Below are 18,071 nucleotides of genomic sequence, written 5' to 3' on the forward strand. Positions count from 1 at the left end.
ATGTAGAAAATGTTGTCTTCTACCAACTGCAAAATTTTAACACAAAATTTTAAAATCTGCCATTTTGTAGTAGTGAACAGTGCAAAATTTTAAAACCTCAAAATCTATCATATTTGTCATTTTTGTACAACCTCGAATATAAGGTATCTCGAGTTAAGATCGGTAGAACACAACATTTTCTACATCTCGATTTTTTCTCAGATTTTTTAAAACTTTAAAATATTATTTTTGAATTTTGAAAGAAAAAAAAGAGGTACATGTAGTATGGCCTACAAAAAAATCCACTCCGCAGCCTACTATACCCCCATCACACAATATAAAATGCTTTGCCTAGTTAGGTTGTGCAAATGTGCATCCATGTTTATCTAATGATTATTTCCCCGGAGGTAATACAACACTATGTTGCAATACGTGTGTTGATACATACGCTCATTAGTTATGCTCATTAGTACACCTCCGTTCCAATTTAATCGACGCAGAGTGTTAGCAATTAGGAGAACATCATCCGTGTTGATTAAATCAGAACAGAGGTAGTATTTATAAACGATAACGAGTAAGTAGAGTTTTTTTGAACTTAACGAGTAATTAGAGTTAAACTAGAGGTCCAGAGACGAAAACAGCAAAAGCACAACCATAACTGGAAACAAGCTAATTGATTAATCAATAAAAAATTAGTAGCTTTACAATAATTAACCTGCATTTATCTAGCTAGCTATCTCCCCTCAATTTACGAAAAAACAAACAAACTCTGGCCCCCATCTCCCTCCACCTCGAAACCCTCCCCCTCCGCTCCTCCGCCGCGCGCGCCTCGCCGGACTCCGGCAGCCGCGCCGTTCGCGAGGCCCCGCACTCCCTACTCCAGGGACCCTCTCCCACTTCCCCGCCTGCCGAGGGGAATGTCCTCTTGACGAGACCGACGCCGCGCGTGTCGACCGAGCATGATGAGCTCGTCGGCTTCGAGGAGGGAGGCGGCGAGGAGCGGCGAGCTCGGGCGGACCAGCGGCGGAGCAGAGCCTCCTCCGAGGCCTTCCCCGGCCCCAGTCCCGTCCGCGGCGCGGAGCGGGGAGCTGCCGACGGGCGGCGCGGCGGTGCGGCACGAGGGGTGGATGGTGCGGTACGGGCGGCGGAAGATCGGGCGGTCCTTCTTCCACAGCCGCTACTTCGTGCTCGACAACAGGCTGCTCGCCTACTTCAAGAAGCAGCCCAGGGACAACATGGTAGGCGCGCACTTCATAGCTAGCATGCTATTTTTTCAGAGCCGCGATCCGATTGGCACGGAGAGTTTCCGTTGCTCCCCGGCAAGAGTCGGCGAGCTTTTAGCGCGGGCTATCCTCAACGGTGCTGCGTTTCGACCAATTTTGGTAGAGCGGAGTGGACGATCGGGGGATTCGTTCGGCTGCAGCTCTAGTTGGGGTAATTCATCAACTTCGGAGATCAGATTGCTAACTGATCCGTTCGTTATTTCCGAGGGAGCCCCTATGTGCACAGACTCAGGGAATTCTCTTGTTCATTTTGATTTCCAACTGATTTGACTAGATACAGATTTGTGGAACTGAGCCAGGATCTGCTGAACCGAATGTTTCTTCATGTAGTGAGAATCAGATGAGATGATGCCAACTGTATACTCTGATGTAGAGCCGATTTGGTTATTAGAGTTTGCAAGCTTTTGTGGTACAGGGGGTGTTGACCATTTGGATTATTGGCTGTGTTTAATTGAGTCTAAAGTGCTAACGAATGCCAGAATTGCTAATCAGCGGCTTTTTCTGTTTTTCCTTGTCAATCATGTAAGCAACTTGTTTGATCTGCCTGGAGCCCTGGACCTATTTTAGTGTCCCAATAATTGAGAGCAGTTTTTTCTTTTAAGCTGCTTTCATACATGGACAGCACGTAGATGGGAGTAAGAAATAAGAATGATCTGAAACAGTTTTCCCTGTTTTTGTGTGACCTAGGAAGTTTAATTTTGCTGCATTCCAGTCCTCTTTGTTGGAGCCTTAGCAAGAGGTTTGGAATGCCATAAAAAAACATGACAATTTCGTACCAGTACATTGTTTAGGTGGAATATTCTGCTACAGGAGCATGGTACTTGTCCATGGTGCTTGTATTTAACTCTGTTGCAAATCTTGTGGATGTGCAGGTGCCACTCAAGTCTCTTCTAGTAGATGGGAATTGCAGAGTGGAGGACAGAGGGCTTAAAACACATCATGGACAAGTAAGTTTGCTCCATTTTGTTTACTTCATTGTATCCTTACTTCTGAGGATTCTACCTCTTAGCAGGGCATGTTTTTTTATTTTAGATTGGGTTTTGTACCACCTCTGTCTATAAATAGACGTCTGAGATTTGTATAAATCTGGATGTATTTAGACGCTATTTAGTGTCTAGATACATCCAGATTTAAACCAACCTTAAACATCTATTAATAGACGGAGGGAGTATTAATTATGAGACATAGTTTGCATTACAATCGCACTGAGTCAGTGCCAGTACACAGGCTGGTACTGCACCATGCATAATCCCAGAACACAAACCTTTCTGACTAAGATCAATGACAGCATGGGCCATTTCGTTTCCTTTGCATGGCCCAGATCAGCTTTTAAAAACTGAAGGCTCCAAGATCTTGGCTTTAAATTAAGAAAGCCACAACCGCCCACGAGTGTTACAACATCCTGCTGGCGTTACCAGCTAGACGATACAAGCAGAAAGCACAACAGCAAGACCACACAAGATGCGGGAAAACAAGCAAAGCTAACCTAGCCTACTTTAAAAAAAATCTTCACAACTTTGATATCTGGTAGGTCATACAGAAGAAGCTTGATTTCTCTGATCACCCTGGACAATTGCAATCTGCCAGGAGTATTGCTAAGAGGCGAATAGTGCAACATGTATTTCACTTGCACACATATCATAGTTTTGATCATTCATTGAAGCTGTTTTGTCAGCAGGTAAACCATACAAAGTGAACACACATCTTATCAAATTGGGAAATTTAAACTGGTACTATATTGTGTCTACTTTGAAATAGTTGATCAACGTAGAAAACCCAGCTGATATTGATATAAGGTTAATATATCAGTATTCCAGCATATGCATGAATGTGACGTGTGCTCCAAATTTATAGCCATTTAAACATTTACTTGAATTTTGAAATTTTTACTCATTATATTGCTCTCATCTCCTGTCAAAACTTCGCAGATGGTTTATGTTCTGTGTGTTTACAACAAGAAAGAAAAGGACAATCCAATCACGGTAAGTTACAATGCTGAGCCCTTCATTGTTATCAGAATTTAGAACCATCTGTCTAACTATATCCATATTAATTCATGTGCATTTACCTACGTTTGGCAGACATTTTTCTTTGATAGACATTGGTGTTGCTGCAATATACTGCATAGGAAAATAGGAAGGCTGTAACACCATTTTTTTGCTCTCCTTTAAGTATAGTTTAGTTGCAAATAGCCTCATGTAGGTCTGCTTTTTTGTATTGAACTATATGCTTTTGCTATATGCAAGAAATAACAGATGCTTTTGGTATATGCAAGAAATATCATGAGTTGTTGCATGCACTTCGCGAGAAAAAACTCGTGCCTGCATGGTCATGCAGATGATAGGGGGTGCTTGAGTGTATATTATACATGTGCAACTACCAAACATTAAAGTTGCATGCCCTTTGCCAGAAAAAAGTTTCATGCTTGGTCATGCCTCATTAAAGTTGCTTTTTTAATAGTAAAAAACCGGTTCATGCATGGTCATGCCAGGCTGACTGGTGACGTGGATGCTTTGCACATGAAGTTCAATTTATGAATAATATAGATTATGCAGATGCAAACAACATCGTGAAATAATCAAAGGGCAAACAACATCGTGAAATAATATAGATTATGCATTTACCACGATTGCATACATCGTGGTAAATGCATAATGATCCAACGTTATATACGTAAATTCTGCAAACGCTGAAAGATATGTTTTCGGCAATGATATAAATTAGTAAGAGTAGAGCGGAAGATAAAGCGTGGCAAGAAACATAATCAAGGACAGATAGAAAAGACCTGTAATTGCAAACCTGCAAAACAGAATTTTGCAGTTCAATACCGATACTACACATGGTTTTCTCTTGCATGACCTGGTGATCATTACTAAGGTACATACACCACCCGTGGAGAGAGAGGAAGAACACCTAATGAAAGAAAGCCTTAAGAAATTTCCAGCGCTGGAATGGATGTGTGTATGAAACTTCCATGGTCCTGATGTCGTCACCAGGAAATAAAAGCTGGCCGGCAACGAATGTAATCACCCTTGTGTAAGGAGCTGCATAGGTATACCAATCATGTCACCAAGAGGATGACTTGCCTTCTAACATGTGATGCAAGTGACACCCTGACAATAGAGATATATAAGAGGATACAAAGCAGATGAAAGGTTGGACAAGAGATGAGGAAGGAGAGGAAGCAAAACAGATGGGATCAAGGATTGGGTGGTTTCCTTGTATGCTGATGGCAGTCTCAGGATGGGACGTTTTGGGTGAACGTGAGCATAACCACGGAAAAGTTAATAAAGAGGGAAGGGGAAGTGGATCGGCTTATTTGTTATGGAAGCAGTGGAGGAGGACAAGTTAACCAATGTTTAATTGATTGCAGATTGTGTGCATGATACTCCGGTTACCAATTAAGAGGGTGCTTGAATGAAATCTCAAGCAGCGCATGGGTAGCAAATAGTAGGCGTGTGATTCAGTGATTGAGGGTGCCATCCGACTGATATCTGAAGACCATAAATTTGAAATTCAACGGATATAAACAACTGGGATGATGTGGCTGCATGATGATTGAGCTTGCAAACATAAATGCATCTTAGTGGGGATGAACTTTATAGATAAGGTTGCCACTGATGTAGCTTTTCAAAATGGGACTTAGTATTGCCTTTGTTTGATAATTAAGTGACGTTATGCAATTTTTGTGCTGGAGTTTGGCAATTTCGATATTATATGCCATGTGACCCCCTTTTTTTTTTGCAATCTTCCGAGTTCTGTCCAGTCTTCTGAGTCGACTATTTCTGTCTCATATGGTAACCTGTTTGATATTACTGATTGTTCATGTCCCTATCATTCTTCAACCAGATGGGTGCACATAATATTGAGGATGCCCTGGTGTGGAAAAAAAAGATAGAGCTCCTTATTGATCAGGTATTCGGGTGTTATAAGTCTGACACACTGTAACTGAGCGAATAACATTTAGTTAGCTAGACTATAAATACAATCCATTGTTCTTCCATCCTAGATTTCATGAAATACTATCAGCATATAATTTTAGGAGTTTGGTATGGCACCAACGGAAATGTACTAAGTTACCTAGTGGATGTTTTCCTGGACCTCCAGAAGAACTCAGTGTCAAAATGGTGTAGAACTACAAGATACATGTCCATCTCACATACTATTCTGATAAACATCTTCATTATGCAGCAACAGGACACTATGACAGCTAGAAATCGTAAAGCTTTTGCTTCACTGGACTTTGACATGGATCTTGGAGCACTTCCATTCTCTGACCATGATAGTGGGCAAGTGAAGCTTCAAGTTATAATTGCAGATTAGTTCTTGTGGTTAATAACTGGAAATGATATTCTATTGTAGACCTGAAGACGAAGAGGAGCCCCGTCCCATGTTGCTTCGCAGGACAACTATAGGGAAGGGTAGGAAGTTTGGTTACACGATTTTTCAGCCAAAATTGTTTATTATTTTATATTGAGGATTATGACTTCTAAATATGCCATTTCTTCATTTAGGCATTCCTGATTCTGTACATGACTGGACCAAAGAGCATGATGTTGGTCTGTCAAATCAGAGCGACACCAATCAATCTAATTCTAGAAAGAATTGGCGGCTGCTTAGATGCCAGAATGGCAAGTTTAAGTCCTTTATATAGATCTGTAACATCAGTAAGAGACTACTTGGTTCACGTGGAGTTATACTTAGTATCTTGTTTTATCATCGGCAGGGCTGCGCATCTTTGAAGAACTGGTGGAGGTCGAATACCTTGTAAGTACTTTCTCTTATGCCTATTTAATGTTGGAGAGGTGCTGAAGCCTTGCTAATTGATAACGAGTGGACATATTTATAATTTTTTATGTTGTGTGCAGGCAAGAAGCTGTAGCCGAGCAATGAGGGCTGTTGGTGTCGTTGAAGCCACATGTGAGGCTATTTTTGGGCTGATAATGAGTATGGATGTAACAAGATATGAGTAAGTGTGTCTTGTTTATTATCTGTGTGCTTATATATGTATATTGATCTAGGTTTTCTTTACATTCAAATGCAGGTGGGATTGTAGCTTCCAGTATGGGAGTTTAGTTGAAGAGGTTGATGGTCACACTGCAATACTATACCATCGGCTACAGCTGAACTGGTGTTCAATGTAAGTTACCTTGTTGTTGTGTCAACAACTTGTGTGATGATCGAATTGCAAGTCTCATTACTTGTGCTGGCTTGCTGCTACAATTTGCAAGTTCTATTGAAATAACAGGAGAGGATTCTTCAAAAACAAAACAAGGGAATGATAGGCTAGATAACCCTGACAAGTCAATGAACTATCTGAGCACAGACTTGACTCGTTTGTACTTCAGTTCAGGACTTTAAAATTTGTCATATTGTCATACACTGTAGCATTGTAAAATTAGCATTATCTGGTCTCAGTAGAAATCCTGTATTCTTTCAGCAGCAATGCTGTATAGCATCGAATAGGTATGTGTGTCCATGCTTAAGCCTGCTGTGCAAAACCAAAAGTTGAATGAATGACATCCAAGTATAACCAACTTACTGGAGTAGCTCCAGAGAAGGAGGAGTGCTGGCAGGAAGGCATGAGATTTTAAATATACCACATGCAGAGAATGGGTGACTGATCTGCTTACTTGGATAGGCAATTATAAAGCTGCATGCCTGCATGGTAGCCCCATAAAGCTGTGGATTCGAAAGATTCAATATCGAAATTACAATGCATTACCTCAGACTTTCCACCTAGTGTAAACAATTGAACCTGCAGGGTTGTCTGGCCTCGAGATCTTTGTTATGTACGGTATTGGCGGCGCAACGATGATGGAAGTTATGGTAAGCTCTTGAATGATTTTATTTCTGGTTACATCATCCGCTTAAAGAGCTTTGTGTTTAAACTTGCAGTTGTTCTGTTTCGATCTACTGAACATCAGAACTGTGGCCCACAACCAGGATTTACAAGGGCTTCTATTGAAAGTAATTTTGCCTTCTGTTTATCGGACACCCTACTTTTCTTCATATAATTTTTTAAAAGCTTTGAACTTCGCATTAGTTCAGGTGGAGGTTTCAAGATCACTCCTCTCAAATCCGTGAATGGGAGACCTCGCACGCAAGTTCAACACCTTATGCAAATTGATCTAAAGGGATGGGGCGTGAATTATGTCACATCATTCCAGTACCACTCTTTGCTGCAGATGTTGAACTGTGTTGCTGGTACGTAGTACAGACAACTATTCTAACTTGTTACGGCATGAATTGATTATCTGTCAACCAAAATTGGTTGTACCTGCTCAATATTCCTTTTCATTAATGGTTTGTGACCGTGATTGTTTGACATTTGCATCTATTTGCAGGATTGCGTGAATACTTTTCTCAAACTGATGACATTCATATAGTTCCGAGGATTCCTGTGATGAGTACTATGACTAATGTGGCCTCGGTTAAAAAGAATCAGAAACATCAAGAAGCTGACTCAAAGACCAAACAAGCAGATTCAGCTAACGAAAATTCGGATATGATAGATGATGAGTCAGAAGAAGAAGATGATTATCAAGTTCCCGAAGCTAGCTTGGAGGTAGTAACCCTAGACTAGAGCCATTCCTTGGTTTGCAAGAAGTTATGTTTGATTTGCTACACTAAAATCTCATTCCAATTGATTTCCAGGAAGACAGCACCAAATTTGACGGTGACACAAAGTCCTCTGGTTCGTTTCTTGTCTAACTACGTCTTGGCATCTTGTATTCTAATAGTTGTACATGTTACCTATATGATAAGCCAATTCTAATGTCATGGATTTTTATATATTGGGTGATCCAGATCCGATTGATTTGTCTTGCTTTTCGGGCACTATCCGTCACGATGAAAATGAGAAAAGTCGCAACTGTTGGGCAGTACCTGATAGCAAGATCTTCAAAGTCCGTAGCAAGAACTTCTCACATGACAAATCAAAGGTCTAAACCTTCAACAGGCTTTCTTGTTTTTGAAGATAGCAGGTTATCAAGACCTTATTATGTTGTTATTTGACTTGCAGGTATCTGCAGGGAAGTACCTTATGGAGTTTGTCGCAGCTGACTGGTTTAAGGATACCAAGCGTATGGATCATGTTGCCAATCGTAAAGGATGTGCTGCTCAGGTAAATAGTTTCTTATGATTGATTGGCTGTCTATCTGTGTCTCACTGGACTTGTTTTTGTAATTAGCAACATGATCATGTGAACACATGAAACACCATTGTATTAACTGCAAAGCAGCAGTTGGAATACTCCTACTTTAATTTACTTTTTTTTTCCAAAAATACTGGTAAATACATAAATCATTCGATTTCTCTGTTTTTCAAATCCCAAGCTATCATTTTCTTCCGTTCCTATAATCTTATTGAGTATTAGAAGTTTGATATAGTTTTTGGAACCATAGAAGATTGATATAGTTGTACTCTGCATACCAGTAGCTAGCTCTATGATCGGGTAGTTTTCTCTTATCATGTGAAGAGTAATAATCTGTAGTCTGATCTACTCCGTACATGTTAGGGAGAGTCTGAATTCATGACAGGATTGTCTGATCGGTTTTTAAATTGGATGTTGTTATAGTCTTAGAATAGAGCTGGCACAGTGAAACTCATGTCACTTGCCCCTAGGATCAAGAAGGTTGTAGAGAATCATAGAGATCGGGTGACCAGGCATATCTTGTAATTATGTTAATATACTGAATATTAGTGGAAGTGGGTACCACTGAAGATTGATTGCCTGCCTGCATGAACTGAAAAGAGGTCCTAACTAACCCATGTATTGATGTTGACTGAACCTTTACTACTGTAGGTTGCTGCTGAGAAGGGGATGTTCAGCTTTGTTGTGAACATACAAGTAAGCTCGTGTTCTGTTACTCCATCTGGTTTTTTCTTACAGAAAGGCAACCATACGCAGTACATAAATTATCAGTCACTTCCATTTGCACTATAATTTTTGGAACTCTTTGTTATGACTGGTAAAATCCTAATCGGGAATCTGCATTTGCTCTTTTAGCAATCCTATTTTGAATAGTCTCATAAAACATTGCAAATGGGCAACAGATGCAAAGTACTGCTATGCAACTGCTGTATGGTTAACATCATATGATGCATGGTTTTAACTTCTATTTGTTGATATTATAATCATTGTGCCCACTGAATAAAATATTTCTCATGCCTTTTCCTCCCAAGTACCTATTGGCGCTTCTTTTCCCTCTTCTGGCCATGTTTTAAGTCAATAACCTTTTGCAGATTCCTGGATCAAGTCATTACAGTTTGGTCCTCTACTTTGTAACAAAATCCTTAAAGAAAGGATCGCTCTTGCAGCGTTTTGCTGATGGTGACGATGATTTCCGAAACAGCAGATTGAAGCTTATCCCATCTGTCCCAAAGGTGTTATTTTGTAATGCACAGTCGTTTCAGATGTATGGCTGTTAGCTTTCCTCACTCTGCTATATTGACTTTGTCAGGGATCTTGGATAGTCCGGCAAAGTGTTGGAAGTACCCCTTGCTTGTTGGGAAAGGCTGTTGATTGCAGCTATATCCGTGGTCCAGAGTACATGGAAGTAAGACACTAATTATGTTCACAACAATAGTTCTTTTCGCTGAACAATATCAAAGTATATTGCACATGGGATAGTTGAATTTATAACCAAGGCATAAACACTGCATTTTTCTGGTCATCCCTTCTTCTGCAGGTAGATGTAGACATTGGATCCTCGGCAGTAGCTAATGGGGTTCTGGGTTTGGTCTTCGGTGTAGTTACCAGTTTAGTAGTCGACATGGCTTTTCTCATACAGGTAAAAAACACCTGCATCAGAGTTGCAAGTCTCCAAGATTCCACTTTGAACGATTTATTTCCTTGACTATTGTTACACCTGCAGGCAAACACATACGACGAGCTCCCGGAGCAACTCCTAGGCGCTGCAAGGTTCTCGCACATTGAACCCTCCGCAGCAGTTGTTCCTGTGCTTGATGAGGCCTCAGCCGGGGAGTGAAAATCATTTGTGCAGATTCTTTAATTCTTTCCGCAAACTCCTCCCTCCATCTGTCGAGCCGCTGCAACAATTTGCAGTTTGTAAAGCATCATTGGTGAAGTCCATATGGCAGCAGGGGCACCTGCAAGTTCATACAATTTTTTGTTCTCATTGTCCTATCGCTTCCGTTCACATCAATCAGTTGCTGCTAGTAGGTAGGTGTTGGTTCGGTACTAGTACATGTGTGTACAACTGTACATACGGATACTGCAGACCTAGCTTGACTGCCATTTCTTGCTGTACTTCTTCTGTCAAGTGGCGTATTGTATAGATGTAACAGTACATATATACAACATTTTGCAAAGAAATGTTTTATTTATTGCTTCAGTCCCTATGAACTGTTGTTGACTTTGGGAATTTCAGTGTTCCTACAAGAAAGAGGAGTTGAACTGTAAGGTATGATTTTGTTTTCGTGAAATCAGTTACGCGAATGGTTCCTGCAGGTTTTGCAAGGATTTGTTTTCTGTTATTCTCGCATTATTCCTGTGTTTTATTTTTCTTGTTGGGCATATGTTTTGTTTCTGTATTTTGTGGCTTCTCATGTTTCTCTCATAGTATATCGTGTCATCTCATGTTTCCCTCATAAAGTCATCTACAATAGTAGAATAGTATAGAAGACTTTCTCTCTTAGTCCTCCAGGTCAACTCTGACTTTAAGGTTTCATGTTTGGAATGTCTGAAAGGCTGAAACTTCACTCACATGCAGAAATCGACATCGGCATAGAATGGAAAAAATTGTAAGGGCACTTGAATCGACTATCAAACAATCCATTATCACCAAGAACTTTAACTAGAGTTGCATAATTCGAAGATCAAACCAGATTTACAAGTGCACAAGGCTGCAGCGTTGACAGTAAGGATGCAATTCAAGTAACTTCCAGGCTGTATCTAATAACTAGTAGAGGACGATACGTGATGCAGGATCACCAACATGACGAAAAGAAACACCTTGTGTTGGCATACAGTAAATATGCAATTTTTCTATTCCGTAGATGATATTTATCCTTTTGATTTGAACGGGGAAACCGCCACGGTTTGTTATTGAGTCTTCATCTGATCACCTCTGGTCATCACCTTTGCTGGTTCTCCCTCCTTCGTGCGTAGCGGGTTCTGTCATTGTACCTAGGCCTGTCTGATGCCCTCTGTGGCACAGGTTCCACCCTTCTCTGCCTCTCAGGAGATCTCTGAACGATCTCTCCGTTCACAAAAAGCTCAGCTGCAAAACCAAATACATCAAAGATCATGAATACATTACATTTAGAAGGGTAATCTACATAACCTAGAAAATCCAAAGACACTGAAATGTTATACAGGCAGCTATACAGAAAACATAATGGCCATGAATGCATCACTCAATAGCTACAATATACAAAAGTGACAACCAATATCGAAAATTTTCTTCAAATCCATTAACATTAAAAGAAAAGGAACTGCTGAAATTAACGAAGTACACAAATAACTGAACTATAACCCCCTTGAGCCACAGCCCAGAACAAAAGTACAACAACATATGTTGAAGGCTTCACCACTTTGCAAGGTGAACTGCAAGACAAGTTTGTTGAAGGCTGGCCCCTAATTCAACTCAAAACAGATAAAAGGGGAAGTGAACATGTCATCATTGTCTCATCTCCACTGATCAGAACCCCATTTTGTCAAGGTGCTGAACAGTTGGAGCAACATTTGATATTAGTCCATTAGCATTCAAAGAAAGACATTGCCAACTAACCGCTCCGCCAAGATGGACTACCAAGACAAATTTGTAAAATGGAAAGAAGGTCACTGAACATTCTAAAAAAAATACCTTGAAAGAAGCAACTCCCAAGAGAAGGTGAATGTGCTCATGGTTTTAAAGGCGTCGCCTAAGCGACGCTTAAGCGTCAGAGCGCTCCAGGAGGTCAAGGCGTCGACGTCGCCTTCGTTTCCTGTCCAAGGCGTCCAGAGGCGTCTCTGAGGCGTCCAGAGGCGTCGCCTAGGCGCAAAAATCTCCGCCTTCCTTGCTTCTGGACGCCTCGGTCAGGTCGAGCGGGAAACTGCGATGGCGGGAGGGAAAACTGAAATTGGCGGTCATGGGAGGGAAATTGGGGGCCAGGGATGGGGAAAGAGAGGGAAGAGCACCAGGGGAATCGATTGGGAGAGAAGAGAGAGAGGAGGGAGCTCCTCTCACGCGGCCTCCCCAGCTCCGGCCAAGCTTGTGGCTGCCTCTCCGCCCGGCCTCCTCCTCCTCCTCCTTGCCCCATGGAGACGGGAGAGGCGGCGGTCGCTGCGACAGAGAGCCGGCGGTCAGCGACGGGAGAGCCGGCGGTCAGCGACGGGAGAGCCAGGAGAGCCGGCGGCGCTAACAGTGGAGGACGACGTGCTCGTGTGCGGTTCCTGGGATCGCTAGGGTTAGGCTTTAGATAGTTAGTTGGGCTTTTTGGGCTGAAAGGGGCTTTTGGGCTGAAAGAGGACGACGTCTTGGACAGGAAACGAAGGCGACGTCGACAGGAAACGAAGGCTTCAACTTCAACAGAGGCGTCGCCTTGCAACGCGCCTTAGGCGCCTATGCGTCCAGGCGCCCCCCCATCGCCTTGGGACGCCTTGGCGCCTTTAAAACCATGAATGTGCTACCAATGTCTCATCTCTAAAGATCAAAACCTCATCATACTGAGGAGCTGAACCATTTTCTTAATACATTATCATTTAAATCAGGACACTGCCTTTTAAGATGTTACAACTTCACCAAGATGGAATAAAAACCCTTCATAGAGAATGGCCACTAGTTAAACTCAAAAGAAATCAAAAGGTTGTAGATGAGTTATGTAATGTTTCATCTGCACTGATCAGAACCCCCATATTGCCAAGGTGCTGAACAGTTAGAGAGACATTTTTCTTAGTCCATTAGCATTCAAAGCAAGAAATTGCCTGGTAGGCATCCCAGCTTTGCCAAGATGGACTGCAGAACTAATTTTGTAAAGAATGGTCATTGGCCAATACTCCAAAGCATATTAATACCATCAAATAAGAAACACCCAGTAAATTTGCTATTTTTCTCATGTCCACTGATCTGAATTAGAGTTTTACAAGGTGCCAATCCGTTCTAGAGACATTAGCTTTGCCAATATGGAGAAGAGCATTAGGGGTTAGCTCGTGGTCTGAAGAAATGTAGTTGTGATGAACTGGACATCCTAGCCATACAGCTCCATTTTAGAGGTGCATTATTAATTCTAGAAGAGACTTGGCCATCATATTGGCACTTGCAACAGGGGCCATTGCACTATAGTACAACTAATAATATGGAACACCTATGAATGCCATATATATGTCAAGATGAACTGATCTCCTGAAGGAAATCTGTAGTGATTGAGGTAAAACACCTACCTCCATAGTCCTTGTGCTCAGGGTCGACATATGAATCAGGCAGGACAAACAGCACACCAGGAATGCCTGTATACATATCAGAAAGTCCATTATATATATTCCTCTACTGAAGAACGAAAGAAGTCCATATAACCCCCTTAAGTATTGTGTTTGGGATGGAGAACCCCCCTAACTTTGAAGTGGAGCACTTAACCCCCATATGTTTGCAAAACCGGACAACTAACCCCCTTACGGTGGTTTTGGCTAATATCTCAGGCGGTTTTGTTTTGGTGGCTCGTGGACTGGTTGTTTTGCCGCCTCGCCGCACTGAACGTCTGCATCGCGTGGGATCTGGTGGTGCAGGCGCAAGACGGGGCAAAGGTGGCGCGGGCGAGCGGCTCGGCTGGACAATGCGTGCGCACGGAGAAGGCAAAGGCCGGGCACACAGCTGCAGTGTATGGACGAGCACGTTGAGAGCTACGGCGGCCCGATCAATTTGCTGATGCAGAGGAGGCTGTGGTCTGCGCCGCTCCGTGTGTTGATGCGAGTGATGCTAGCTGATGTTGTTTGCTGCTCGCTGCAGTCAGTCAACGTAAAGATGGAATGCACATGCAGCCATGCGCAGCTCGCCACTGACCCACCGGCGACATTGTCGGCATCCTCTCCACCTCCGTCCCTATCATGATTTTCCACACCATCTTGGCCTCGCACTCGTGAACACCATCTCCCCTGCTCACCCGCCTCGCCGCTGACCTCAAGATCGCCAAGGCCAGTGTCAGCCGCATTGCCGTCACCGCCGGCGTCGCCGCCGACATGGTCACCACCCTCCTCATCGCGCTCGCCAGCATAATATGGCGCGGTTCCGACGACACTGCCGCCGGCGTGTTCCGGCAACCGCCGTTCATGATGGCGGTGCTAGTGGTAGTCGTCATGTCCAAGCCAAGCAATGATGCAGCTCTCCATCGCCCGGCCGCGACCGTTTCTGCGCGTCCACATCCCGAGCTCAGCTCCACCAAGCCTAGCTGCCAAGCGCTCTCTTTTCTGTGTGCACAACAAAGGCCATACTCCCTCGCCAACGCGCGCGTGGCCCTCTCCGCTTGCTCCCTGCCCATGCGCGACGCCGGCCTCGACCCGCTCCGGGCCTTGGCCTTCTCTAGCACCGCACGCCAATGCAGTCCTCTATCCCCGCACCCGCGTATCGACCAGCCGCCTGCGACACGGTTGCCCCGCCTTGCGCCCGCTCCACCAGATCCTACCTGACGCGGACGTCCACGACGGCGGCGAAACCACAGGTTCACGACGGCGAGGCGGCAAAACCACAACCACCAGTCCACGAGCCACCAAAACAGCCTGAGATCTAGCGAAAACCACTTGAAGGGGGTAAGTTGTCCGGTTTTGCAAACATAGGGGGGTTAAGCGCCCCACTTCAAAGTTAGGGGGGTTCTCCATCCCAAACCCAATACTTAAGGGGGTTATATGTACTTCTTTCACTGAAGAACAAGAGGGCAATCCCTGGTACAGAGACAGGACAACAAACCTTCCAGTTTGTTAGATGTCTCCTCGTCGATCTCGCACCCGAAACCGAAGTACCGCTCACACGAGACGTTGTAGATCTTCTTCTTGGCCTCCTCCTCGCTGCATCGTGGATGAGGCAAGCCGGCGCAGGAGTTAGCAATAGAACTAAAATGCCATGTCTCACAAAAATCATGCGTGTGCTGCTGTGAGTGCTGCCACAGAAATGAGGGGAGGCTGGCAGAGGCGCACCTTCCGAGGACCTTGGAGAGGGTCTGGACGTAGCAGTCGATCATCTGCTGCTTGGAGGCGCCCTCCCCGCCGGGCTTGTCCATGACGATGAGCCAGTGCTCGTAGTCGCACCCGGGGAAGAGCGGCGCCATCTCCGTCGGCGCGCGGTCGCCCCCGCCGCCGGATCGCGTCGGGGAGTACCCGTCGCCGCCCGGCCGCCGCGCCATCCCGCGGAGGAAGCCGAGGCGGGAGGCGACGGCCGCGAGTGCCGCCGGGCGCAGCAGCGGCTCGTGCGGCGCCGCCGCACGGCGGAGCAGGGTGGAGATGGAGGAGGAGGACGCGCGTCGGGAGAGGAGCCTCCGGGCTCCGGCGGCGGCGGCGGCGGCGGCCATCTGCGTAAAACCCTAGCTGCGGCGGCACTGCGTCTGGGGAGAAGGATGCGGCGGCTCTGTGCGTGTGTGACGGTCCAGAACTACGCAAATCAATTTATTTAAGTAAATAATCCCACAGGCCCATCCAGATTCCAGAATGCTCCATGACACATAATCAGAGGATTTTTTTTATCGCATTTTCAAGTGCAGTTTGCTAAAAAAAATGTTGACACACTATGAATCAGGTCGCAATGCAAGCATTGGCCAAAGACAATTTAGATTAAAATTATTATTATGCTCTATATTTTTGGGGCCAGGTCAAGAAAGAAAAATTAGATTAATATTCTTATGCTCTATATTTTGGAGCCAAGTCAAGAAACTATGTGTTGGATTATTAGGCAATTTTCGTGTGAGTTTAATTACCGAAAGCAAGATTACAGATGCACAAGCATACTTAACCACACACATCAGACTAAGCACATGCATCAGATCTGAACATGGAACAAGTACCAGTGCAAGGTAGGAGAGGAAAAGCACATACATCGCGACCGGGAAGGTCGCACCAGCAGCAGCACCACCACCACCATGGGAGTTGTTGATGTCGCCTATGGTGTAGTCGGATCTGTCGATGAAGCAGCTGAACCGTCGATGAAGAAGACGAACAAGACAGGCGAGCGGTCGCGCCGAGACGCTCCCCAAAAACCTTATCGCCCGTCTCCCGGTGCAGGATCTCAACGGACGGAGTTTCGGAGGCCTGCTCTCCCAGACGGTTGTGCACGCAGTCGCCGGGATGGGGAAGACTAGAGAGTAGCACAGCAAAAGGAACTTCGCGAGAGAGAGATCTAAGAGTACTGTTTTCCAGATCTGATCGGTCTCCTTGTATAGCCTGGGAGGAGAGCCGCCAAGCCAGGGACATGCGGCGAACATGCACATGCAGGGGCGGGCGGAGGAGGAGGAGTGCGCGAGGGCTCCTTCTATTCTCACTCACTTGGAATGACTAGAACAGCAGCCCTTATATACCACTCCAACTCTCTCCCAACTAGCAATGTGGGACTAAACTTGTCCCCCAAGGCTGTCCCAAGCTGTCAACGTTTTGGGCCTTGAGATTTCAGGAATTGTAGACTACATGGGCTGCCTTACTGGGCTGCAGCCCATCTACATTCAACAATCACCCACCAGATCTCATATGCACATCAGATGACACATTAGTACCATTCACTGTTTAATATACCTGCACTTCAGTGGAGACTGTTAAGTTGAACTTCCACCTAGGCAAGGTGCTACGCTTGACTACAAGCCGAACAATGGACTATGCCTTGAATTGTCGGTCTTTGTGCGAGCAAGTTTCGCTCAATGTCGGCACGGTACTAGGCTACCATAGCCTTCCCCTCGGGTGGAGCTTATAAGTCATACTCCTCGGCCCTTCATGAGCTTACTAGAGATTCACCCAAATCTCCCACACTATGACCGGTAGTGTCACTCATATAGGTGTGTTCTTCAAAAGATCGCCCGTGGGACGGCGTCTTCGCTCATCAAGAGCCGCTCGGAACACATTAAGACATTGTCAACCTGCCTTACGGTAGCTATGAGAGAATTGCATCCGCAGCGGAGTGGGAGTATTAAATTTTCTCTCAACTCGGTTGCTCCGGTTTGTTTTCCCAGGTCCTACTTCACGGAATTTCCGATCACATAGGTTGGGTTACCCCTCGGCAACTCAAGTGGGTCTCAAACCCATCTCCCTTGATGCAAGGTCTATCATGTTTCTTGATAGTCCTTTTGTGAAAGGATCTGCTGATTTTTAGCACTTTGGACATAATCCAATGCTATCACTCCGGAGTTTTTCAGTTTTCCGACGGACTTCGAGTCTCCTCTTGATATGTTTGGGACTTTTCATATTATCCTTAGAACTTTTCACTTTGATAATCACAGTTTGATTATCACGGTTCATGAGGATGGCCGGTATTGGTTTTTCAACCATAGGCAAGTCCATCAAGAGCTCACGAAGCCATTCCGCTTCGACGATAGGTCGTATCTAATGCTCGTGAGTTCTCGCTTCCATAGTTGACCTCGTTAAGATGGTCTCGCTTGCAAGACTTCCGAGAAACAAGCGCCACCACCAAGAGTGAAAACATATCCACTTGTGGCTTTCATTTTAGCATCAGAAATCCAATTGGAATCACTATACCCTTCAAGTCCTCTTGCATACCCGGTATAATGAATTTCATAACTCATGGTTCCCTTTAGATAGCGCATCACTCTCTCAAGAGCATGCCAATGATCATCTCCCGGATTGGCCACAAACCGGCTAAGTTTGCATACAGCAAACGA

The 18,071-nt window shown here is 44.5% G+C and overlaps 2 protein-coding genes across 2 annotated transcripts; one reads left to right on the forward strand and one right to left on the reverse strand.

Annotated features, from left to right (window-relative positions):
- The first annotated feature begins 820 nt into the window (after positions 1–820).
- LOC124694691 (protein ENHANCED DISEASE RESISTANCE 2-like) lies at positions 821–10,621 on the forward strand. The gene is made up of 22 exons (XM_047227651.1): positions 821–1,217; positions 2,135–2,209; positions 3,191–3,244; positions 5,112–5,177; positions 5,454–5,551; positions 5,625–5,683; positions 5,777–5,893; positions 5,989–6,029; positions 6,131–6,231; positions 6,307–6,402; positions 7,027–7,091; positions 7,161–7,232; positions 7,314–7,469; positions 7,610–7,830; positions 7,920–7,959; positions 8,073–8,206; positions 8,287–8,388; positions 9,070–9,114; positions 9,510–9,650; positions 9,728–9,823; positions 9,956–10,057; positions 10,142–10,621. The coding sequence occupies exons 1-22, from the start codon at positions 939–941 to the stop codon at positions 10,253–10,255; spliced, it is 2,274 nt and encodes a 757-aa protein (XP_047083607.1). The 5' UTR covers positions 821–938; the 3' UTR covers positions 10,256–10,621.
- A 426-nt stretch (positions 10,622–11,047) lies between these two features.
- LOC124694702 (multiple organellar RNA editing factor 2, chloroplastic-like) lies at positions 11,048–15,764 on the reverse strand. The gene is made up of 4 exons (XM_047227660.1): positions 15,394–15,764; positions 15,167–15,264; positions 13,651–13,716; positions 11,048–11,509 (listed from the first exon to the last, which is right to left on the reverse strand). The coding sequence occupies exons 1-4, from the start codon at positions 15,762–15,764 to the stop codon at positions 11,364–11,366; spliced, it is 681 nt and encodes a 226-aa protein (XP_047083616.1). The 3' UTR covers positions 11,048–11,363.
- Between the last annotated feature and the right edge of the window lie 2,307 nt (positions 15,765–18,071).

This window comes from Lolium rigidum, chromosome 1, assembly GCF_022539505.1.
Source record: "Lolium rigidum isolate FL_2022 chromosome 1, APGP_CSIRO_Lrig_0.1, whole genome shotgun sequence".
Lineage (NCBI taxonomy): Eukaryota > Viridiplantae > Streptophyta > Magnoliopsida > Poales > Poaceae > Lolium > Lolium rigidum.

Coding starts and splice junctions, on each gene's coding strand:
- LOC124694691 (XM_047227651.1), top strand. CDS start 939: ATGATGAGCTCGTCGGCTTCGAGGAGGGAGGCGGCGAGGAGCGGCGAG. Junction 5,552..5,624: donor TTCTCTGACCATGATAGTGG/GCAAGTGAAGCT, acceptor ATTCTATTGTAG/ACCTGAAGACGAAGAGGAGC. Junction 6,030..6,130: donor TGGTGGAGGTCGAATACCTT/GTAAGTACTTTC, acceptor TGTTGTGTGCAG/GCAAGAAGCTGTAGCCGAGC.
- LOC124694702 (XM_047227660.1), bottom strand. CDS start 15,764: ATGGCCGCCGCCGCCGCCGCCGCCGGAGCCCGGAGGCTCCTCTCCCGA. Junction 15,265..15,393: donor CTCTCCAAGGTCCTCGGAAG/GTGCGCCTCTGC, acceptor TCCACGATGCAG/CGAGGAGGAGGCCAAGAAGA. Junction 11,510..13,650: donor TGAGCACAAGGACTATGGAG/GTAGGTGTTTTA, acceptor TTGGTTTTGCAG/CTGAGCTTTTTGTGAACGGA.